Raw genomic sequence first — 26,517 nt, 5'->3', positions numbered from 1 at the left:
TCAGCCTCTCAAAGTGCTGGGATTACAGGCGTGAGCCACCACGCCCGGCCAACAGCTTGCCCTTTCTTACATTATACAGTGACACCCCAAAAGGTCTATCACATTGCACTTTCCTATATTTGCTGATTAATGAGTTGTAAATAGTTTCCTCTGACAGTTACAGCCTAATGGGGAAAAACGTGAGGAGCAACAACACTTTAATCCATCATTCAGTATCTATGCCACCATTATTTGATAGCATTTTGCTTTATTATTAAAAGAAAACACACATAAATGTGATATGGGGTACAAGGATGAATAAAGAGGAATGTGGAAGTGGTGATACTAGTAACACATCTGAACACATTTGAGAATATTTAAGACCAGGCATGACAGCCTAGACATACCCTGTCTACCACTGTATGTAAAAGCTGAGGTGTAATTAGGGGTCTCATAATAATTTTTAGTTCTCTGCAAATGCTCCCTTTAATAAGAGACTTGATGGTCAAGAGAGATACACCAAATATGCCTTGGTTTACACTGACTTCAGGAGATGAGATGCACTGAAGCTCCCCTTTATTGGAGACTCTTACTGTGCCAGTTACAATGTAAAGTATCTCAAGTACATTATTTCATTTAGTAATCACAGCAACTTTAATGAGATAAGAATATCACCATTTACTAGGAAAATAATCTGTTCAAGAATGTAATCTGGTGAGAGGCTAGCATTCAAACCTAATTCCTGACGGCCTTATGTGTTACTATTGTGCAGTACTGCCCAGGGACACTGCTGAGCACCATCTGTGACAGCCCAGGTGACGTGCCCCTGCATTAGGAGGATGGTGGTGAAAAAAAAGGAATGGAACGTATTTGAAGGATCTGACTACAAAAAAGTAGTTGAGAGAAAGGGAGGAATTAGAAATGACCCCAAGGTTGAGATGAGAAAGACAGGAGGAGCAGGTAGTGAACAGTTACACGTTTTGAAGGCATGATTCAGAAAACAGGAAGCAACTAAAACTGGAAGTCAGCCTTTTCTTTTAAGGATCATGGAAGTTCTAACATCTGAGCCAGCAAATTCTACAGCATTAAGGTAATAAGCCTCTTGTTAATAGACAATGTTCGAGGAAAGTCAACAGTGCTATTTTTCGCTGCTCTAATAAGCTTCATGTAGCAACTGGTCTAGTTTTTCTCGGTATAACTATGGTGACATAAAAATATGCCACAATCTATAATATGTAACTATGTTTACAAACCCTAAAATAAACAAACAATACAAAATAAAACTATAACATTCACAATAGGTAAATCATAAACTTGGTTCATAGTCAAAGCAATTAGATTTCTGTACACATGCAAAGCTAAAGGGTGTAATAAAAACAAATATCCATGTTTTATCTTCATTCATTTATTTATTCCTTTCTTCAAAAATTTTATATTTTGAATGTAATTCACTTGTTTTATCTCTACTCTTTTTTAAAAAGTTACTTTTGGCCGCGTGCATTGGCTCATGCTTGTAATCCTAGCCCCTTGGAGGCCAAGGCAGGCAGATCACCTGAGGTCAGGAGTTCAAGCCCAGCCTGGCCAATATGGCGAAACGCCATCTCTACTAAAAAGAAAAAAAATGAGCTGGGCGTGGTGGTGCGCGTCTGTAGTCCTAGCAACTCAGGAGGCTGAGGCAGGAGAATTGCTTGAACCTGGGAGACAGAGGTTGCAGTGAACCAAGATTACGCCACTGCACTCCAACCTAGACAACAGAGCTAGAATCTGTCTCAAAACAAACAAACAAACAAACAAAAAACTACTTCCAAATATTGTGGGAAGCTCATTTGAAATAAAATATATTGAACTTCCACCAACCAAATAAGATCAAATATTCACTTTTTAATGAATGGTTTAGGATGTCAAACTGTCAGATGATAAAACTAAGCAAGATTTGAGGCAAGGAAAAAAAATGTTTTTACAAATGAGAAAAAGAAATGTCTGTTTTAAGAATCAAAACAAGAAAAAAGTACAAATTTATTCTAAGACTCTTTATTGCTACAAACAAAAGCATTTCAAAATTATATAATTGTGGACAATGCACAATAAAAACTTCTGAAGATAGATGTGATATTAATACTAAAACAACCTTTTTTAACCATGTGCAGCAAAGTAGGACCTTCCAGAAAGCCTATTATTTTGTATATAACATTGCTACACATTTGTCTACAATGTCTATGCATTTATACATAGAAAGGCTTGTAATATCAAAACCAAGAGCTAAGCATTTGTTAAAATGAGTGAAAACCTTGCTTCAGCAATGCAATGATATGTGGCGTTTAAAGTATGACGTGCAGATTAATGTGCAACATTTCAATGAATTTTAATGCTGTATTAGCTGCTCACCTTTTGCATAATTCCTTTCTCATAGTAATAGCGGAGTGAACGGCTAAGTTTATCATAGTTCATAGCTGGCCTGTTTTTCTGAATGCCCCAACGTCGGGCCACCTGCAGCCAAAACAGAATTACATTGTAGTGTTAAGTATTAACTTATCAGCATATTTCATAAAAATTAATTAACTAATTACCTCCAAACCCACAAAAATGTCCAAGTCAAGGATATAAGCAAAGTAGAAAAAGCTATCGTAATCTGGATTTCCCGTGTCCTGGTTTGCTTTTGTTTTTTTTGTTTTTTGTTTTTTTTTTTGAGATGGAGTCTTGCTCTGTCACCCAGACTGGGAGTGCAGTGGTGCAATCTTGGCTTACTGCAACCTCCGCCTCCTGGGTTCAAGCAATTCTCCTACCTCAGCCTTCTGAGCAGCTAAGATTACAGGTGGGCCCCACCACGCCCGGCTAATTTTTATAATTTTAGTAGAGATGGGGTTTCACCATGTTGGCCAGGCTGGTCTCGAACTCCTGACCTCAGGTGATCCACCCACCTTGGCTCCCAATACAGGCGTGAGCCACTGCGCCTGGCCTGGTTTGCATTTTAAACCAGGCGTGCAGTGATCCTACTGAAGCACCACAATGGAATTATTTGTCACTATTGTTTTGGATACAAAATTAAATGGAAATAAGGAAATGTTTTCACAACAGGAATGAACAAGTTACAGTTCACCAAAATAAGGCATGTTTTTCATTCTGAGATATACTGTCTGTTTTATCCTTCTTGATTTTTCAGACAAAAACTATGGATAAAGAGCAGCTTAGTGATCTCCTTGTAAAGGTGTTTTACTGAGGTTATGATAAGCCAAAGGAAAAAAGATACCCTGCTCAATACTATGTGAAAGAGTGAACAAGTGACAATGTGTGTAGCAGAGGAAACAGTATACAAATTAATAAACCGACTACAAATACTTTTTATTGCCTAAAGCAGCAGCAGAATAAAACTGTGGGCAATAGTAAACTGATGAATTAAGCATTCATTTAGAGAACAGTAATTGGATGCTAAAAATAAGAAGGAAGTGGAAAAGGTCACCATGTATATGAGTCTGCAAACAAAAATCTCTAAAGCAGAATGTCTACTCTGTTGTTTAGTAAAAAATCTCAGAGCGTTTTATTATGTGGCTTTGGAGGAGCAATGTATCTAAGAGTTCTTCAATAGAGTTTTTAAAAAATCCTCTCTCCTCAATGTATATATATCCCTACCTCATCACCATCCCAGGCTAGCCAAAGCAGTATACAGAACAGTGTAGCTTGCTTTTGCTACCCCAGCTAAAGTCACTCTCTCATTAATTTCCACTTTTTATTAGTCTGAGCAGAAACTGCAGCTGCCATGCAAACCTAGGCAACCGCAAGAGGACATTATCTAATAGGGCTAGGGAGTGCCTTCATTTCCATAAAATTCCAAGTTGTTGCTATGTCACATATACTAAAATAGAATGCTTTTCAAAGAGATCATTCTGCCTCTCTTCGCTTTATTAGTAATAACCTTTCTCCAGGGCTGTTTTTTTTGTTTTGTTTTGTTTTAAAAATACCGATCCTAGCTATCTTCTCTTTCAGTAATTTTTATTCTCTGAGTGAAGACATAAAGTACTTTAATGACATGCATCAGTATGTTTTTTTAAGAGTAGAGAGATGTGATGTAACAGGGACAACATCATATATCCCAGCAGATAATCACAGTGGCAGGTACATCTTAATTTTCCAAAGATAAACTTCATTTTAATGTAAATCTTCTGAGCAGTAGTGAATTGAAAAGGGGTTGGGGGGCCTGGAGGGGGAGGCAATAAGAAATGAAAGCATTTTCTAAAGAATATTTCATTCAAAAACCTAACTATGGACATCAGTGAACTTTTAATAGGAATAGCAGCCAAACAACATGCAAACCTGGAGGGGATGTGAAAATAAAGTATTAGTATCTCCTTAAACAATAATTTCTGAATCTTTATTCATTCATAAATGATTATTTTCTAGAAACTCACCAGGATGCACCTAGAAAATAAAATACTCGCCACAACTTTAAGACAATGTTGTGGAGGTCTCTAGGGAGAGAAATATGATTTTCAAAAATACCACAGAGTTTGATGCTTATCGTGCCGGTTCACTCTCAGCATCATGGGTATTAATGGACATTTAAAAACAATAAAATGTATTCTTAGAGTTGTTTTCGTGTGATATTCCTAGTAAAGTCAGGGTAAATGGGAGAGAGCAATATGCTTAAGAGATGCAGACAAAAGTTTTAAATTAACAGCATAAATAATTCCAGACCAGGTAGACCAACCACCAACTGAGAAAGTTCATTCAGCCTTCACATATGACCCACCAATCGCCACCATATCCAACACCACTCAAAGTCAAGGCATAATTTCCAACATGGAGTGGGAAAAATGGTGGGAAAACTTCCAGTGACTTCCTTATAATACACCTTCAAATGAAAACTTAAGTTGTTAGCGAAGAGAGTAAAAAGATGATAGCACTAATGGCATTCACTCTTATTGTCAAATAAATTACATAAGACAATGTAGTAGTTCAAGCATTATTCAACTTATTTTAAAATATCATGGTCGAATATGTAACATTGAACCTGAAAACAACAATCAGGGCCTGGCTATCAGACTTCCTGGTAACTCTTCCAGCTCAACAAGCTTCAATTTCATCAAAAGACTTTTATACTGAGTCTTATAGATGACTTACTATGTTAATAATTGTTTCCTGGCCAGGCAGTGTGGCTCACACCTGTAATCCTAGCACTCTGGGAGGTTGAGGTGGGCAGATCACCTGAGGTCAAGAGTTCAAGACCACCCTGGCCAACATAGTGAAACCCTGTCCCTACTAAAACTACAAAAATTAGCTGGGTGTGGTGGTGCGCACCTGAAGTCCCAGCTACTGGGGAGGCTGATGCAGGAGAATCACTTGAACCCAGGAGGCAGAGTTTGCAGTGAGCCAAGATCGCAACACTGCACTCCAACCTGTGTGACAGAGTGAGATTCCATCTCAAAAAAAAAATTGTTTCCTGGAACAATTCCCTAGGAGTCATGACTCATCCAAAAATAACATTTCATTATCTCAAATATCTCAGAAAAAGAGACTTTAAAGATCATGTGTTTTCTAAAGTTACCCTAAACACATTGAGCAGATAATCTGTGCAGGTCTGGAGTCTCACTCAATATCATTTTAAACTGCAAGTTGAAATATAAAGAAATGGAACCCATCAGTAATTCCAATAAGATGGCTTCAGAGACATCTTTCACGGATTGTGCTGACACAGGCACCCAATGAGCTGCTAGGCAGTAGAGGGAACAGGGTGACCACAGGTCACACAGACAAGAAATTTCACAAACCCTTTCCAAAGAAGAAATTTAAACAAGACCCTACAGTCATTGCCTGATGGAAGTAATAGCAACAGTCAGCAATGCAGCAATCAGATACGGGATGTTTCATTTTGAACAAAAGCCTTAGGAGACATTCAGTGCTTATTGCACAATTCCCATTGAGTTAGTTATTATTTGGAAATGCTCTACTGACGCTGAATTATCCAGCCTCGTTTTAACTTTGTGAGGCTGCTACAGAAAAGTTGTCTAAATGTCAGTCTGTTGTATGGAACAGATGTAATTCTACTTCTTCCCTCCATTTAAAAATCATAATAACTCAGAATTTGATGAAACTTAATGGTCATCTGGTCAAATCTCCTACTTATTCAAATCTGAACATCATAAAAGTCAACAGTTGCTACATAAAAAGCTTAATCATTTGCAAAAGAATTTTTCTTCTTCTGAGTGGATCAAGAAATACTGGCATAATTCAGTAATGTTCCCTATCTTAACAAATATATGGCAAGAACAACAACAACAACAAAAACCTCTGCTCAGTTTATTTTAATCACAGGTGGAGGGAAATAACTGTTTAACTGATACAAATCCCTGTTGAATGTGCTCAGTTCCAGCATGAACCAACTCTTGCAGTGATTATTAACATCTTCCATGAGGTGAAGAGCACACACTCCCATCATGAGCAAGGGCTTTCAAATTACTTTGTTAAATGCTTCTAGTCTCAATTTGTTAGTGCTTAACATTTTTGTGGTTCTTTCACTTACATCATTTAAGTATATCTATGAAAAACTAATCTTCTTTGACAGCTAAGTTAATTTTAAACACACTACAGCATTCAAACACCCAAACATCATCCTAGATAATGAGAATTTTCAAATACTGACATTGAGTCTTCTGTGTGTGCGTGCTTGATGTGGGGCAAGGGAGATACCGCAAAACTAACCCTCAAGTGTTACTAAAGTATTGCTAGGAGATTTAACTGAAGGAGACTTAACTGTTCTAACCAGTGCCTTTTATTTCATACTTTCAGTACATTCTTGAGTCAGATAATCTCTTAAATTTTAATACGTTACGTAACTTTATCTTCTGGACATCAAATTAGGGCATATTATCTGATTATAACTGAATACATGGTTTAATAAAGGCAGAAAATTCAAGATGGATGGACCCAGTAGTCAAGGGTGTGGATGTTCACTGTATATGAAAATCACTTTGGGTTCAAACATTTTTTTAAACTAACTGAATTTTTCAATATTACTGAGGTGTTTAGATTCAATACCTAATATAATCAGTCAGGGGTATGCTAGCTAAAATTTTCCATTGCTTTTTTGGCTGATATAAACTAAAGTTAATTATAATAGTAGCAGAGAAAGTATCTTTAGTAATGAAGACACAACAACTTGATATTAACTTCACCTTTCCATCAGAAGTCCAAAATGCTATTGATGAATTATGCTACAGGAACAATAACAGCCTTAAGCCTAAAGCTAGTTCTAGGAAGAGTAAAAACTGAACTGAGAAATTCTTCATGGAAATACTACATTTGTACATGTGGAGTGGGAAGGAGGGGACAATTGAAGTTAGTTGAAGGTGTCTTCCATTTGTCCGTACAGTATTATCTCTGTCCAGGCTCTTCTTATTTTAGTAATTTCCTATGTGCTATGGCAACATTTTAAACTTCATTACACCCTTCCAAAGGAGTATGCCAGTCCAGCTGACCTGGAACAAGTGTCACTAACAAAGGAAAATGTTTCTACCAAGCCTGTGTCTTGTAAGAGACACTTAAGGGCTGAGAATTTTCCACTGTTGCCCTTACATCCCTTTATCCGTCACAGCTGTTTTTCCTCCATTTTCTTTTGAACATAACTTTGGCCTCTAAATGCTCCTCTCCAACCCTCATGACAAAATCCAGGTTGTCCAAATAATGATTGCTAATTTGAAAGAATCATTTGCCCATCCCCCAACCAGCTGACTTTTGCAGACATCGTTTCTCTCCCCTAAGGACCATAAAACCTCCTGCCTCTTTTCTCTAATTCAGATGCTCTTTGAGAAACCCTGAAGCCAGACATTCTTAAATAAAGGTGCAAAGGATGCTCTGGTTAATTTTCTCCCAACATCAATTTTGTAGGATTGTATTCAACTGGAAGGAACATGCAATATATTGGTGATTTTAAAAGTAGACATGTTTTATCTTTGCATGCTTTTTAATTCAGAAAGTTTCCCTAAAGTCTTAAAATGATTAAGAATACATTTTTGGTATATTAATCAAATATGTCAGTTTCTTTACGTTATAACATGCCTTAGTGCCCTAATTAAAATCTATTAAACTAACCTCTTCAGGCTCAATCAGTTTAAATTCCATGCCTCGACCAGTCCAGGCAATAAAATGAGAATTTGAAGGGTCATCCAGAAGAGCTACCAAAAACTGCCAGAGCTGAAGTGATCCTCGCCGTTGGTATGTGGGTCCTTCCCGATACATTCCTGGCTCTTGTTTGATGTCTCCTAAATTAAAACATTTTTAAGTTTCTGTTATTAGCAATATTATGCTATTTTACATAAAATTCACCTTAAATCAATCACTAATATGGTTAAACCACAATCAACCACTTTATAGGTTTTCATGAAATATATTGTTACCATTGAAAAGGAATTTAAAATGGTTAAATGGTTGAATATAAACGAGCAAGCTGTACAAACTTACAGATAACTATACATAACACAGGTGCAGAATAAATCCTGTGTCAATATGAATGACACACATCATTTACTTACAAACATATTGTGGAACTATCTTTTTTTAAAATTGATCTCTTTAAAAACCATCGTATCTAATCAGACTTCTTTGCTTTTATTGTTAATGCTATTATCCACTGCTCTAAGCAACACTGAAGAGGGAATAATCAATCTTAAGCTCTGGACATTTTATTCATACAAATTAAATTCTGCAAACTATAATTTATAAATAACTTATTGACCGGCTCATGACAAACTATTGAAAATTTTAATGCAAATATTTCAAAGCAAATTTAATAGTATCCTAAACTGAGTTAAGTAATCTTCACTTTATACAAATAAGGAAAATCTTATGGGTAATTCAGGGCATACTGCATTATCATATTACTATTACTACCCTTCCTTCACCGCATCATATACCTTCCTATTAAAGCTACTACTTTTTCAACTGGTAACAGAAATTCTCTCTCATTTTTCTTTATCTCTTGTTTGTTCTTCACTCACTTGAATTTAACTTGCTATTTTTTTTTCTAAAAGTCCAATTTAAAAATGCATGCATGAGAGATTTCTGTAAGTATGTATTTTTAAGCACAAAAAGTTTGTGTTACATTTATTTGATATTCATATCTAGTGTAAAAATCTGTTAAATAGAGCACAGCAATAAAGGTGTTCGTGTTGCAATGCTTCTGGTATAAATCTGGTCAGTTACATTAATTTTACAAAAAAAAATACAAAGTTTTATGATTTCTGATTATTTACTTCTATCTGCAGCCACATGTCTCAAAAATATGTGGAACTGCTCACATTGGGGATTGAGTGTCTAGGGCCCTGCAAGTGTATCACTGTTAATGCATAAATTACTCTTCTCCACTAAGAAACAATTCAGACAAAATATATCTAAGCCTATGTAGTCATACTAAGTGTGAATTATAAAATACACCAAATAGCACACTTTCTAAAACTTACCTATGGTCAATAGAGAGACATATACCTCTTAAAATAATTATAGAAAGGGCAACATTTGAAAAACCTAAACCAAAATATAAAATGTGTGAGTCAATAGCTGCTAAAATCATTATGTTGTTTTGTTCTTAACATGATAATATAGAAGTGTATCTTCACATTGATTTCAATGACAGTTTTATTTATCTCAGTTTTTCCTTCTGAGATTTACAATTTTTGTTTTATGGGGGAGTAACTAAGCAATTATGCAGATAGAGTGAAACACTGTTAAATTTTATAGTCTCTATATTGCTTCTGCCTATAAATGTGACTGATCACACTGACCATGCACAGTGAAAAAATAACCCCCTCATTTTTCTTTCTTCTTGTTCTACATCACTTATAAAATACAAGACAAATACTATCTTCCAAAAAATGTTTTATTAGTATAAAATTTAAGAGTATTTAAAAGTCGAAGGGAATAAAAAATCAAGGCAGCTAGTTCCCTAAATATTAGTGTGACTTTGGCCTGTCAGATTATATTGTAATTCTATCCATAATTTTGAGATATTTTTCTTCCTTATATGCCCTTACTAATTTTCAAGATCTCTGAAAACATGAAGCTCACCAAACACGAAAGAAACTAACGAAGGTCATTCCAAGAATAAGAGGCTTTATACTTTGTCTCAAGAGAAAAAGCTGTATTTTAAGAATTCTGATGGTCTGCTAATGTTGCTGAATAGTACAGTTCACCCCTCTGAAACACAAAGCTTAAAAGCTAACATCTATTGTAGAATAAAACCAAAAATGTGATTCCTATAGGTTTTTTTTTTTTTTTTTTTCCTTGAATGCATTTAGAAACTTAAAGCGTGGATAAAGAAGCAGATCTTCCCTAGACTTACCAGCCTTTCTGAGAAGGGTAAGGGCAGCAGAAAGCTTGGGAACATAGGGTAGTCTTCCAGCAACTAATTAGAAATTGAAAAGCAATCTGACCATGTACTTTGCTGTTTAAATAATGACAGTTTAAAACTTCAGAGAGCGCCCAAGTCGTTATAGCCAAGATCCCCAAAGTTTGTGCAATCAGCTAATCAGAGGGCCCCTGCTTATTTCCTGTCAAACAATCAAAGCAGGAAATATGAAGACCACTCTGAAGATCCACTAAACCAATTAACTGCTTACTTTTAACCCAAGCTTCCTCAAGATGCCAACTTTTGTCGCCTTTGTCAAAAAAAAAAATCAATTTCGTTTGACACCCTTTTCTAACATCTGAGACCTTTGCATCGCAATAGCAAGTGATATTAAAAAGGTAATGCTTTCCTAACTCCCTTTTAAGCAATTACAAAGTCATGCTACATTAGTAACATACATCTTCCCCAGGAGAAAAAAAAAAAAAAAAAAAAGAGGGACTAACAATCACTAACTAAATGGGCAGTTATGTTGTTCCTGTGTTCCATAATGCATCTTTTCATGAACAATAAAAGAAGAGAGGTTGCATTAGTCATCAGTACATCCACAGTAGCACGTTTTCTGCTCTGCTTTGCTAATTACAGGATCAGCTTTCAATAAATCTCGAATAACAAGCTGCATGTGCTCAGCAGGGCAATGGAAAGCCCCCTCTTACTCTACACAAAGCTCAGCAAGAATGATGCTCTTTGGTTATTTCTCCAAAAGGAAACTCTCCCGTAATGCAAAAGAAACGGCTTCTTACTGGGGCAAGGAAAGAGATAAATTGTAATAGGTCAACTTTAGCTAAAATTAAGTGCATGATGAATTATGTGCATAGAAATCTTTAAGTAGAGATGTCCACTGTTTTCAGAAGAAGTGAAGGTAATCACTCCATCTTTAAAAAAATCAAAACTTGAAGCAAAGTGTAAAACCTACCATCGAATTTTTCTGGGACAACGCAGGTGTCATCATAAAACTGCCTGGGACCCTTTTCGAACATACAGCCTGTGGATGAAAAAGGGATACATTTATACATGACAGAAATGAAGCCCACAAACACTTAAAATACAACCATTTAAAATAAAAATTGTGATAGAAAATGACTCTGCCACCACCTTTCAATTCCTTCACTCTGGACACACATTTTAACCTCTGTGCCTCAGTTTTGTCTTCTACTAAATGGGATGACAGTAACACCGCCTACCATGTTATAGGGCTGCTGTAGTTTAGAGTGATGCCTAGTACACAGTGAAATATAAAAGTTAGTTATTTATATTGCTAACTCAAGGCAGAGCTCACCTAAACATTGGCAAGGATTTATCATGCATTGTCTCCTTTTTCAGATTCATCTAAATTTTATTGTTCAATGAAAAAGTGAAAAGCAAGGTGAATTACTGGTATTCACATTATATTATTAGTCTGATGCTCTGAGACAGATTTATTTTATCCCCTTACTCTCTTGTAAAATATTTAGGTGGGTTAACCTTCCTGTACTCAATTAGCAAGATAAGAAGAAAGAAAAGTTTCCTTTTTTTTTTTTCTGTAACATAAGTCCACAGAAAAAAATGCAAAATAAATAAACAGCTTTTCATAATAATTTCCTCTCTCAAATATCCTTCACTGTGAACTTTTGTTGTTGCTATCTGTAATTACCAGGAATAAATTTCTTAGAGTTTACTTTTATTTCTCAAATTTATTGGTCTTTATGGTGGGTATATAATACTAACAAACAGAAGCAACGATAATTACATTGCATTTGTGCAAAACTTTTAATTTCAGATATTTTACATTTACCATCTCATACTACCCTTTAAAATTCTACTAATATCATTTATACAAATAACCAATATTAGACCTAGCCTAAAAGGATGCATCCAAGTCAATCCTACTAAAGAGACGTAGAGTGTCTAGGTTAGGAACCATGCACATATTTCAGAAATCCTTTAGTGAGGATTATATCCAGACGAAATCATTTTTACCATTACTTTTTAAGTATCAAAGTCCTTTAGAGGCAAAGCTTCCCTACCACGGTTATCACAAGCCTGTCTATGAGAAAACTCCTTCCCTAGGCCTCCTATCTGAAATCTCATTCATATAAATTATTTGTCCAAAAATAAAAAATCCAGAACATTTAAAGGTGAAAATCTTTAAATCGATGGTATTTTACTCCAAAACTATGACTAGGTCTGTAAAAGCAAAACCAAATATTCCTCTAAGATACATTTCAGTAGTAGTAAAGGGGGCTAATCTATAAAGCATATGTTCTATTTTAAAAGGATGTGATTGTTGGCAAAAAAGAACACAGAAATCCACTTTTCAGTTGTTTCTATGCATATGACTCATGTTAACAACCCAATACAAGATAGCACTACTTGAAACATCTTCTTTTTACTTTGGAAATAGTCTTAAAACAATTGCTTAGGGAACGTAAATGATTTTTCCCAAATAATATAATGATTAATTAAATGACGTCATATTTGGGATGTCTGATTATTCTGAATGGTATTTACACGGAATTTCAATGGTGGATAACTTAACTTCTGTTCTGCTGGGATGAGCCAGGAAGCCTTCTTGCCTCATATAAATGGAGTGGCAGCTAGGCACTTCTGAAAGAGGAAACAACATTGGTCAAAAAGAGTCTGGAGCTGAAACGCTGCGGTTATCAATGGACAGGGTGCAGACAGAAAAGTTACAGAAACGGACACAGGTTCCCATGTGGCGAACATGTCAACATATAATCAACATTTCACGCAGGGCCCACACATGAAAGAATGAAGAGTATATATCTTGGTGAATGCTGATTCTCTTGAACAGGAAGGTGAATTCAAAGTTTTACCCAAATAAACCTTGCTAAAGACCAGCTCAAACAGCAACCCACATGAATGTGATGGTGTCCTTGAAACAGGGTCACAAGTTTTAAATATGCCCCAGGACATTTAGCAAATAAATTTGCATAATCCCGTAGCATTCTATGAATATAGCAACATTTGAAATATTTAGAAGCTTGCAAGTTGAAAATACTGTAAAATGTATTATCAAAAGTTTTATTATGCTATTATACTATGCCTTCTTTATATGAAGTATTACGATGCATATAATTTTGACCATATAAAAAACAGAGTTAACACTGTTTCCTGATATCTGCATTTATAATAGGGTTGCAGTATAGTTAATCTTTCAGGTTACCAAATAGTTAGCAATCCATTTTAGCCCAGCTTCTTAACCAATGGTACTTCAAATTAATTTTTAATGCTATTTTGATTTATTCCCAGACATAAGGTCCCTTAAAGCAGCTGGGGCTGGAAGGGACAGTGTTAATAACTCTGCCATCAGCTCAGCAGCTGCTTTGAGGCAAGCATTTTGTTGAACTAATGTTGACACCCTGCCACAAAATACTTTTATTGACTGCTGCACACCTGGATTGCGGCTATAAAAACAGCTGGCTGACTCTGGAGGCAGCTAGAGGAAAACAGATAGGCTAAACTCTATTACATATAAGTGTGACTAAATGCAGTCTTTCCTTCCCAGAGTGGGAGAAAAGGAGAAAGGAAATGCAAACATTTCTGAGAAATTCACTATTTAATGTCAAAGAACACCTCATAAAGGTGTTTTAACATATTACAAAATTAGCATAATCCTGGAAAACTAGATATTTGACATCAAACTTGAGATCTGATGGATAATTTCACTCATACCTTCCTTATTCAAATGGCTGATTTGTTTGTTGCTATATTTACTTCATAATATTCTCAATAAATTCAAATTGATGATATTTAAGATATACTGACTTATAATTCATAATAAATTAATAACTTATGTGATAAGGCTAATGCCGGAATCTCCATTACACTTCCAAAGGCCCAACTTGTGAACTAAATTCTCAAAAAAAGCAATGGATGGCAAATTGGAAATATATGGAATATGATTGTGTTTTTGCCAATTCCTATGACTATTTATACTCTAGTGTAAATAAAGTTAACATCTACCTCTTAAAATGGACAGGCTTGGCTAGCATTGTTTAAATCTGGTCTATACTTAAAATTGGTGTCCTTTATACAGTCCAGAGAAGCCTGAAAAAATATGGCTAAGAAGAGATTATCCCCATAAAGTAAGTAAAGTCATGTTATCCTTAAGTGATATCAGTTAATTTATGACTATCAGAGTGGGTCAGACTCTAATCAAATTGTAGAAACATTTCCAAAGTGATTATTCAATCAAATGACTAACATGGTTAATTAGGAGCCATAAACATTGCTCTGAAGTTCATCAAAGTAATGACTCGCCCTGAAAAATTACTGCTAATTAAATTGCCTGCTGCTTTCATTTCTACCTTATCTAATAAAAAATCCAACCAATGAAGTTTGGCATTACATTTTAACTTTTGTTAAATGCTTGACTATGATCCAAACTAACTAAGCGGCGACTTCAAAGGCAAATGTTTTGTGGCAGAGAAAGGAGGCATTTCATATGCATTCACTTCTGTTTCTTCACGAATAAAATGTACAAAGGTCAACAACCATAACAAGCTGCAGTTTAACCCATGCAAAAATATTAAGATGACTGCATATTCACACTCTCCTATTATGCATCCACAGATTATAGTTTAAGGATCATTAGTACACGTACAGCACAATGGTTATAAACATGCACCTTGTCATCTGATAGAACTGATTTTGAATCTCAGTTGTGATATTGCACGGGAGTATGACATTTTGTTGTTAACATCTCTAACTTCCAACTTCCTCATCTGTAAAATGGGAATAATAATAATAATGACATCCTTAAAAAGGTTGCTGGGAGGACCATATGGAGTAAGTTATGTGCAACATTTTGCACAGTATCTGCACACTGTAAGAATTCACCATAAGGGACTTATTATTAATAACAGACTCTATTTTTAAGTGATCCTCACAAGTATTTAAACTTAGTACTTTAACCACAGTACTTAAAACTAGAAATAATTATATATCTAAATAAGTTACATTTGTTATCTTACTTTATTGTTCTTAAATTATATGAGATGAGTGTTTTGTCGATTATTAGTGTACTTATTCTGGATATTTTTCACAAATCTATTAATCTATGATATTTAAAATACAATAACATTCATTATAAACTTACAAGGTTTAAGCCAGACTCTCCAGTAGATGCTTTAACTATTTGGGGTACCTCTTTTTTTTTGTTTTTTGAGACGGAGTCTCGCTCTGTCGCCCAGGCTAGAGTACAGTGGTGCAATCTCGGCTCACTGCAAGCTCTGTCTCCTGGCTCACGTCATTCTCCTGCCTCAGCCTCCCGAGTAGCTGGGACTACAGGCGTCCGCCACCATACCCGGCTAATTTTTGCATTTTTAGTACAGACGGTGTTTCACCATGTTGACCAGACTGGTCTCGAACTCCTGACCTCAGGTGATCCACCTGCCTTGGCCTCCCAAAGTGCTGGGATTACAGGCGTGAGCCACTGAACCCGGCCAGGGGTACCTCTTTTGAGCTTCTTTTTTACAGTATTACCCCCTCATGTTAGTTCCTAAAGCACTCTGGCTTTAAAAGTTTTAAATTAAATCTAAAAATTAAATTATGTAAATTTAATTTAGGACAAAGAATTTTATTTGTTTCAAAACTTGTGGATCAAAGAGCTCTATGACATATTAGTACTGGCCAAATCAGCTTACAGAAATTAAACTGCCTATAATTTGTTACAGATGAGTTCATGGTGATGAAAGCTGATCTAATATGCTGCAAAAATTCAAAGCAACAAAGCGCTGTTGTCATTTTAAAGCACTAATCAATGTAGCGGAAGTTAAGAAGAATAATAAACTAACACCCAAAACTATCTAATTTGATTAGTCTTCACGTTTAGCAACACTAGTAAAGTTCTCTTCAAATTAAAATGCTCAGACAAGAAACTAAAAAAAAAAAAAATATAGTTACCTTCTTCTCTGTCTCTTGATTTGCATTTTCAGGCTATGTTGGGAAACACAATATTGATTTGGGAAGCTTTACCAAAGGTTTGACCACAAAGTGCAGTTTTGAATTTGCACATTTAAAATTGCTAGGCACTCTCTGATTTGCATATTTACTGCCTCTAGGGCAGAATGGAGGTTCTCCTTTAGGGCAGAGTTTGCTTAAAATTTCAAGGAGCTACATCAGGCCAGGGCAAAGAGAAACGATTTGCCCCAATTGTCTGAGATATCTGTACAGAATGGCTGAAATTGCTCTGTTATCAAATAGTGTGTAAATCTGGAATTATAACATATTATAACCTCTAAGTAAGGGAGAAAAACAAGTCTCTTTCATTTGATGCTTTTGGTTAAATTCCTCCAGCAATAAGGGGTGTATAACTTAATTAAGCATCCAAATCTCTTAGAGTAAATGAGAAATCTCAGTAAAATATAAATAGGTTTGATGTTGTATTTTAATGTGGTTTTGCTTTCCTACAAGTAAATAGTGCAAAGTTGGATTGATTATACACTTGACTAACTCCTTGTGGAAGTGATACGACAAAATCAAGTCCATATAAACTTGTCTATTGTATATTGATGATTTCTAAAACTTGGCACATTAAATATCCAGAGCCAAAATGTGTATGTAAACACATATCTGAAATTACATACTCAGTAAAAAATGTGTGTATCAATGCTTACCTAGCAGTTTCAACGAGTTTTTCAAAAATGTTTGTCTATTATCTAAAAAATACTGAGTTGTATTAATAATTAATGTCACCAATCTCATTCAAGAAAGATGAGCATAGTGACAGATCTTGCCAATATTTTCTCTCTTTTAAACTTAGTACTTTACTAGATCTTTTGTTTGCTTACTTCTTCTCATTTCCTGGTAAGCTCACAGTTTATGTTTAAAATCCAAAAGTTTTCAAGAGTGCATAAATAACCTGAGTTTTATGCAGATGTGTTTAAATGCAAAGGCATCACATATATGCCATACTTTTAGCCTGTTTTTCCAATTGTCACATCTCAAATTGAGTGTAGTCAATTGAGAAAACTTATTTCATAAAGTTTCCTAGAATGAATAATAATGGAAATACATTTTTATACCACTTTTACCATATAACCACTATATTATAGAACAAGTCTAAAAGTAATTATCTCCCAAAATAAGGACATATATATCTGCATTCATGTGGGAATTAGAGCAAAAAAGTCGTTTTATGAGACCTAGTTGCTGTTTATTGGGAAGTTCAATGTGAACATAACATCTTAGTTACTAAACCTGATGTGAATGCAACATCTTAGTTACTGAACTGGATGTGAATATAACATCTTAGTTACTGAACTTCACATGAATGTAACATCTTAGTTACTGAACCTCATGTGAAGAAGGCAGCAAAGCCGGAGAAATCCTGACAAGAGAGTGATGAATTTAGTATTACCTCACTCACACTTAGATGGGATCCTTCTCTTTAGGGTTTTAAGTAAACTGTGAATATAAATAATGTAAAATCTGCAGAGATATTTACTTCACCATAGATCAGATGTACTGAATCTACTATTGATTGACTGAGTATAGGGGGAGAACTATGTTATGGTTTTAATACGCTTGTAATAGCATTTGCAAAATCTTAAAAAAAGAGAGAAAAGTAGGGGCCAGACACAGTGGCTCAGGTCTGTATTCCTAGCACTTTGGGAGGCCGAGGTGGGCAGATCGCCTGAGGTCAGGGGTTGGAGACCAGCATGGGCAACATGGCGAAACCCCGTCTCTACTAAAAATACAAAATTTAGCCGGGCATGGTGGCACATGCCAGTAATCCCAGCTATTTGGGAGGCTGAGGCAGGAGAATCACTTGAACCCAGGAGGTGGAGGTTTCAGTGAGCCAAGATCGCACCACTGCACTCTAGCCTGGGTGACAGAGTGAGACTCCATCTCAAAAAAAGAGTAGGCTGGGCACAGTAGCTCACACCTGTAATCCTGGCACTTTAGGAGGCCAAGGTGGGAGCACTGATTGAGCCCAGGAGTTCAAGACCAGCCTGGGCAATATGGTGAAACCCTATCTCTACCAAAAATATTTAAAAAGTTAGCTGCGTGTGGTGGCACGCACCTGTAGTCCCAGCTACTCAGGAGGCTAAGATGGGAGGATGGTTTGAGCACAGGAGGCAGAGGTTGCAGTGAGCCCAGATCATACTACTGCACTCCAACCTAGGCAACAGAGCCAGACCTTGTCAAAAAAAAAAAAAAAAAAGTAAAAGTAAAGTAAATAAAGAAAAAGTAAAAGTAAAATAAGTAAATAATGCAATTATCGCAGTTATCTGAATTTAAGTGCTTTTGAAAATTTAAGGCTACATGGCAAAAAATAACAGTATAGAATTTTATCTACACAATTAAAATCTTCTCTTGTAAGCACCTAGGGTTTTCTTTTGGACAGTACCCCACACAAATAATGACCAGATCCAAACAACATTAGATTTTATGATCTACTAGGCTTACACTATTACAAGTTTTACAAGCCTGTGATAGTCTTATTAAGCTGAAATTTTAAAATAAAGTTGAAGTGATAGAAAACATAGGCACAATTGTAACTTTGAGTATTTATTTTTTTATTTATTTTGAGACAGAGTTTCACTCTCGTTGCCCAGGCTGGAGTGTAATGGTGCGATCTCAGCTCACTACAACCTCTGCCTCCCAGGTTCAAGTGATTCTCCTGCCTCAGCCTCCCTAGTGGCTGGGATTACAGGCGTGCACCACCATGCCCGGCTAATTTTGTATTTTTAGTAGAGACAGGGTTTCACTATCTTAGTCGGGCTGGTTTTGAACTCCTGACCTCAATTGATCCACCCGCCTCGGCCTCCCAAAATGCTGGGATTACAGGCGTGAGCCACCGCGCCTGACCCACTTAGAGTATTTATTTCATACTACCAAACACTGACAATTAACAGAGGTTTAAAAGAAAATATGATACAGTATGCCATTAGCTGCCAAAATGGGCCACACAACATTCTGAAGAGATAGTGGTTTTAATGTGGAATTTCAATGCCAAATTTCTCTCTTGCTGGAATCTACATGATTTGAAAAAAAACATACCACGAACGGCTTCGTCCTCTTGTTTTCATCTCTCCTTGGATCACCAAAATATTCAGAAAACGTTTTCTATTTGCTTTGAATATGAATAATACTAGTAAGAAGTTCAGCAAGACTGTTTCCCTATGTCAGAAGCAGTGTAACACTACAGTATCTTGCTGGACTAGCACAATATGATTGCTTTAAGAGTATCGTCTCTCTTATTTTATCTTATCCTCTAGCCCCAAATATTGTACTTTTAATTGTTAGAAATAATAATGGCATCTTAATAAAGGACTAGCAGTCTTTGAAGAAGTAGCCAGTCAAAATAAAATCACGTCAACGGAAATCCTTTATTATTGCCTGCACCCCATTACATGCTAGAAACTGTATCAGTAACTTTATGAACATAACCATATTCAACCCTTAAAAAAATACTGAGAGATGAGAGTTATTTGCCCTTCTATAAATGAGGAAACTGGAGGCATAAGGGGTTACAAAACATGCTCAATATGACACAAATCGTAAATGGATGTCAGGCCCAGGGTTTAGTTTAGTATTTCCAGTGTCATACTACGTGAGTGGTTTTAGTTTTTAATACTAAGAAAAACATATGAAGCAGTGAACTGTACAGACCCACACACTAAAAAAAATAAATAAATAAAAAAAAAAAAAAATTACCAGAATGGAGAGTTCAAAAACACTTTTAAAGAGAATAGTTAAATGAATCACAATAACACATGCTTGTTGTTCTTTTGGTTTTGTGTTTTTGATACTTTTCATATTTATCTTTGAATTAATCTCCTGTAAAATTTTCCAGACTGTTAGAAACAACTAAATAGAAACCACACACACACACACACAAGAATAACTATCACACACAAGAATAACTATCTATTTAATCTGATAAAAACTCCTTGAAAATTTTTTCAAGTTGTTCATATCCTAGTTGAAAATGTTTTATGAAATAAAATGTCTCTGTTCCTCAAAGCTATTAGTTAACTCACTTAAATATAGAAATCACGTAAGTGTAAAAATTCTACAACTATATTCGAAAGCTAAAATCATACACTTAGTTATGTAAACACTTTAAAAAATGTTATATGTTCTTCTTTTGTCCACATTCATGAAACAGACAAAAACACACAAAGACACACAAAAACACACACACACACACACACACACAAGAGAGAGAGAGAAAGAGACATCCAAACATGTATCTTTAAACTCATTTAATTTCAAATCTCAGTTCCACTTAGAAAAACAGTTGTATATTCACTTTACCCACTTGAAATGAGCAGTTCTGGGCCTAAATATCCTGGTTGTTTTATTAAAAAAGAAACGAAAAGTCCCACACTATAAAAGCACACTCCACCCCCTTCTAATTGCCTTTTTCCAAGCTAGTACAACTCACAAGCAGATTATCCATCCCTTCCCCCTTTCCTGCCTGTAAAATCCAAGTTAGACAAACACTGTGAGGCTGAAATGACATATTTGAATGGAATTCAGACCCACCAGTTCCTGTTTATGTTTCTGATTTGAGAATGTTGTCTTCTCATTCACTATACATTAGGAACACTGCAAGGCCATAAATAGTGTCAGGTTACTTGCAAGCAGGACCAATGAGCATTAATCATTACTTCCAGTCAACTGGCAAAAGCAGCAGCTGATGGAACACTACACCCTTCAGCTCTGTATAAATGGACATTCCAGAGAGAGAGAGAGAGAAAGAGAGGGTGAGTGTGGATGTGTGTGTGTGTGTGTGTGTCCTTTCAGTCTCCATTTTATGAATGAAACTCCAGGCTCTATAGCGTCCATTCATGTAAGAGAAATGCTTACAGGGCTCTGCCCCTAGGGATCAATCAGTCATGGGTAAAACTAGTATGATTGGTTTAAGACAGCCTTCAGCCTTCCATTACTGACTTAAAATGCAGTCCCTGTCCATTTGGCCTGTGTTAATGCATAAAGAGTAAATCCAGACTGTACTCTCAATTCTCAAATCAAATCACTAGAGCCAATGCCACTTACTGTAACTGTAGATTTAGAGCATATTTAAGGATTTCTTATAAAAACTGATATAGTGGGCCAGAGTACTGGTTTGGGAGATTTGCTATTTTAACTCCAAAAGGAATGAGGAAAACTTATATGAGACATGCTAAGCAATAAAAGGCAAAGTCAAATTGTGAGGCCAATCTATGACCTCTATTATAATAACAAAATCAATTAGGAAGACATCACTGTCACTTTTCACAATTAAAGCACCTAAAAATCAGAGATTAAGTGATCTACTAGTCCACAAATCACTGGCTGAGTAAAAGAAAATTATCTTTGGATATTGAGAAAGAGCTAGGATGTTAACATTTTCTGAAAGTTCAATAGCTCATTCTTTAAAGTTCCCAAGTGATCCTACACTTGCATTTCTTTAAGCAATAGTTTCAGAGTTAGGAGGGAAAGACTGAGTGGTCATGTTTCAGGAGAAAATGTAGCCATAAGCAAATGATGTTTTGTAATGGAATAAGGCCACGGTTTGGCCTTTGGAAGTGTTACATATCAAGTACAAAAGGCCAAAGTTCATGGAATCATAATCATTGCTGCACTGGAAATTACTGAAGATGGCAATATTTAAAAATATCCAGAGTTTTTAGTGGGAGGAAGCAATATATGAGTAATTATGGAAATGGAAATACTTTATGAAGAGTCAGTCCTATCCTGAATAGTGTTAAATATGGAATGGGTTTTATCAGTCATTTGTAATTTGGTCCTTGACTCCAAAGGGGAAAAAAATCACTTTTTTCTTTCAGTGACCTGAAGCCATGTGAGAAAAAAGTTGCAGTAAACAGTCCCCGTGTATATCTCTAAACCACTGACAACAGATCCTTACCATGCCTACAGAAAAGGAAGAGGATAAACATAAAAATTGCCCAGTCTTTGGTTTTAAACCTGGGAAGGATTATTTATTATGGCATTATGACAAATATTTAACCTCCAATTTCTAATATCTGATAAATAAAGTCATACAGAATAAATAAATTTATGGCCATATGTTAGAGCTCAAAACTAAAATACTTAACATAGGCAGGTGGGAGATGAACCCACCATTCAGAAAAATGGGACAGAGGAAAACCACTAAAGAATGAATGTATACCGAATTATTAATTTTTTGTTAACTTTTTTCCCAAGGCTTTAAAAATATTCAATATTTTCTAAGGAATTACTCCTTAAGGTGGTTCAAAAATATGTAAATAAAAATGACAAACAAGATGAATATTTTCAAATGTAATATTTCATATTTAAAATAATTGTAATATGTTGCCTAACTTATATTATTCAATGTATTTAAGTCTGATCAATGTAATACATGAATTACAATTTTATAATTATTAGGATATAAAACTCGTAATAGATTGATTTGAGAAGTATATGCATTATCTATATTAAACTAATTTGTTTAGGTGTTCAGAATTCTAGATATTGTGGTTTTTATAATTCTAGGCCTTCTCCTATAACTATATAAGAGGGAGGCGGGCCTTGAGACTGTTAGGTGGTTGCTGAGAAGAGAAGAAGGCACACATTCATAATAACTTGGTGACTCTTCCATACTTTCAAAGGGAATATGAATGGAAAAATAGTATCCTACTTCCTTTCCTCCTTAGCTGCCTAATTAGAATCCCAGCAATAATACAATTTTAAAAAAATAACTAAGATAAAATAATTTCTTCAATGTGAAAACACTGAATAGTAAGTGACACTGGAATGTTCAAACAGTGGTGGTATGTGCCTGTAATCCCAACAATGGTGAGGCTAAGGAGGGAGAATTGCTTGAGGCCAAGAGTTAGCAACTTACCTGGGTAAGACAGCGAGACCCCACCTCTTTAAAAAACATCAGCCAAAACAAAACAAGACACACACACATAGAATGTTCAAGAGGGATAAATTATTGATCATGGGTTTTTCATTTTGGAAATAATGAAGCCTGCTAGTTTATGGCAAACCTTGGATATTCAAACTAAATATCAGTTACCTTTATTTCTACTCCCTGTGTTCCATCTGACTTTAATTAGTATCTTTCAACAGCTTTCCTTTTTGTAATCACTGTATGCTTTCTGTTTCCTGGATAATATTTTTGGTTGTTTATGTGTGCTCCAATTGTTCAGAAAGGATGAAAGAAAAATGTATTGGAAAATATGAGGTTAGTTTCCCTAGAATACACATCTCCTCTTATAAGTAAACAGTAATAAATTGTTTTTTAAGGTAAAATATCCTGATGACACAATTTCTGAGATATTGCTAGACGAGTAGTAGTAATAAATGCAATAGTAATCATTTAGAAATAAATAACTGGGATATTTTAGCCCTCTGAATTTTGTTATTTTTTTCTTAGGTTTTGTGCAAGTTTAGTCAGTTGATTGAGGCTCTGACACCTCATCTCCAAACCTATAAAACACTACTCATTTATTTATATAGATGCAGAAAATAACCGTGTTGTTCTTGCTGCATTACCCAATGATTTAATCCTACAACTTTCACTTTCAAACCATATTATAAACTCTGCAAGGGGAAGTCCAAGCAATGCTTACTACTACAGGCAGCATTAGGAATTACTTCACTACTTTTCCTACTATTTGATTAGGATGAGTATCCACCAACACAGCAAAACATAGAATAACATTTACAATATAAAAACATTCCTCTCTTGCCATTTCAGAAACCCAAGAGTATTTAAATTTCTTGATTAAAGTGCCAGCTTGGGCCTATGTGAATAGCAGATAGATTTGTCAGCTCTGACAGATGAATGTTAAATATATTCCAGTTTTAACATATTTAACATGAGGTAAATATTTTTTCAGTATTTATTTCATCATTTTTCTGCCTACACATAATTTTTCGATGTGCTAAGGACAGATAACCGTTCTCTAAATTTATAGGCTTTTCTGCTGGCTTTTGTCAAAGCCCTAATAGGGTAATAAAGAAGTATATGAGGAGCTTGGGAGGGGTTGTTGGGGTGAATAATGGATGGATTTTAAATGAAGAATGGGCCGGGCGCGATTGCTCACGCCTGTTATCCCAGCATTTTGGGAGGCTGAGGCGAGCGGATCACCTAAAGTTGGAAGTTTGCGACCAGCATGACCAATATGTAGAAACCCCGTCTCTCCTAAAAATACAAAATTAGCCGGGCATCGTGGTGGTGCACACCTGTGATCCCAGCTACTCGGGAGGCTGAGGCAGGAGAACCGTTTGAATCCGGGAGGCGGAGGTTGCAGTGAGCTGAGATCGCGCCATTGCTCTCCAGCCTGGGTGACAAGAGCGAAATTCCGCCTCAAAAAACGTAAATAAAATAAAACAAAATAAAATAAAATAAAATAAAGAATAGAAAAAGCACCCTATTCCTCAAAACCAGCTTTCTTTACATCTGTTTGAGATCCAGTAGTCCCTCATAAGCTTACTCGTGAAAAATGGATTCAGCTGACTATGGTCTGAAAAGCACAGCTCAAGGTGAAGTGTAAGCCACTGAGCCATCAAGGGCATTAAGAAAGAAAGAGTGAGGTCCAATGAGAAGACTCAAGCTCTAAGTTCATGCAATCAAGGACTTAGAGCTTGGAAGAGTCGTTAATTAGCCACTTTTTCTTCTCATTATTTTTCAGCCTTTTTCGAAGGAGCACCTCCTCTTTGATAATCTCAAAAGATCACAAAAGATCACTTCTTTGATAATCTCTGTTCTTTAGAATGCTTGTGGTATATTTTTTAAAAGAAAGCAGAATGCATCTTCCTCATTTATATCATTGAATTGCTATAGTTTTCTACCTCACTGCAGTGAACACCTAACATTTAGAGTAAAATGCGAGCACTATTTAATGTGAAATGTGCTCCTCCCAAATTAGTGAAAGCACATCTCACATCTTCAAGCAGATGCTCTTACTGCCCTGGATCATGAAGAGCCTTCGAAAACCATACAAAAACACTCAGTATTTCCCTTTAATCTGAACAAGTATGTAGAAAGACAAATCATGAACTCTGTACTAAACTAACTATTAGAAAATCCTAATTTTAGTTTTGGCTGCTTCACAATATATCTGTGTAACTGACGGTAAGTTACTTTAGTTGGATGAACCTCGGATATTTATCTGTAAAATTTGGGTGTGGAGAAGAAGTTTGAAGTAGGTGAACTTCAAGAGCTTTCATGATAAAAGGATTTAGAATTCTATGAAACATTTATTTGTATCAACGTCCCAATTTAAAATAGGGCGAACAACATTTGCCGCCAAAGAGTTACGTGCCTCCAAATTGAAAAAAGGCCTCATCATTAGGGGCAGGAGTGGCCTTAAGAAATACAATTTAAAAATGCAAAAACATTTTCTTTGGCAAACATATGATGTTGAGTTCTCACCCCTACCCTCTGCTTTTATTTTATATTCTCTCTAAGCTCAAAGTTCGCAGCATTGTCCTTCATTTTCTTATTTTAGCTATCTTCCTCTTGCCTTTGAAAGTTCTTCTTTTCCTCTCTTCATTCCCTACCATGATTAAGTTGCTCCACCACAAGGCCGAGAAGCATTGTTTAAACTAATTAGGATAACAGAATAGGTCTTAAGGGCTAAAAACACCTTATTAATGTATATTATTCCTCCAACCAACTCCTGGGTTAAGATTTTTAAAATACTACAATGTGCAAAGGAATAAAATCCTAATGGTAGGATTGCAAGCACTGTGCAAGGGGAACATGAATCCCACTAAGTAGGGCATTATTTTCCCTCCCTCCTCTAAGGCAGTCCAAGACTCAAACCAATAGAAAGTCATTTATGCTTACAACGCACGAGACTATAACATCCTTTACTTGTTTTCACTTATAGGACTGACATAATGAGTTTGGACACTTGTCTTCTTCAACTATAAATGGATTGATTTTTTTGAAAAAAAATACTTATTCTGGTTGATTAGGAAAGCAGAACATAAGCATTGTTAAAATATAAAATGTTAATACTTCACAGATAAAAAATATCACCTATAATATCACCACCTATATACAGCCACGGTGTTTCTGCACTGGCTCTTAATTTGCATGAGTTATGCTTTATGTTATGCTTTATATACTTTTAAAAACTCAGTAGTCTCATTTCATTAAATATTTTTCAAAAATCTCACTTCTAATGGCTGCATAATATTTCTTT

At 35.6% G+C, this 26,517-nt stretch overlaps 1 protein-coding gene across 6 annotated transcripts in view; it reads right to left on the bottom strand.

Moving 5' to 3' along the window:
• Positions 1–26,517, bottom strand: part of ETV1 (ETS variant transcription factor 1) — a 102,778-nt gene that overhangs the window by 11,917 nt on the left and 64,344 nt on the right. For all 6 annotated transcript variants that reach the window (XM_077997006.1, XM_077997004.1, XM_077997007.1 and 3 more), the window contains 4 exons: positions 12,889–12,955; positions 11,286–11,356; positions 8,062–8,231; positions 2,365–2,466 (listed from right to left, as the gene is read on the bottom strand). In XM_077997006.1, coding sequence (XP_077853132.1) covers positions 2,365–2,466; positions 8,062–8,231; positions 11,286–11,356; positions 12,889–12,955 — 410 coding nt within the window. The remainder of the gene's footprint in view (positions 1–2,364; positions 2,467–8,061; positions 8,232–11,285; positions 11,357–12,888; positions 12,956–26,517) is intronic.

This window comes from Macaca mulatta, chromosome 3 (assembly GCF_049350105.2).
Source record: "Macaca mulatta isolate MMU2019108-1 chromosome 3, T2T-MMU8v2.0, whole genome shotgun sequence".
Classification (NCBI taxonomy): domain Eukaryota; kingdom Metazoa; phylum Chordata; class Mammalia; order Primates; family Cercopithecidae; genus Macaca; species Macaca mulatta.
Note: the sequence above shows the minus strand (reverse complement) of the source record. Positions and strands in the feature narration are given on the sequence as shown.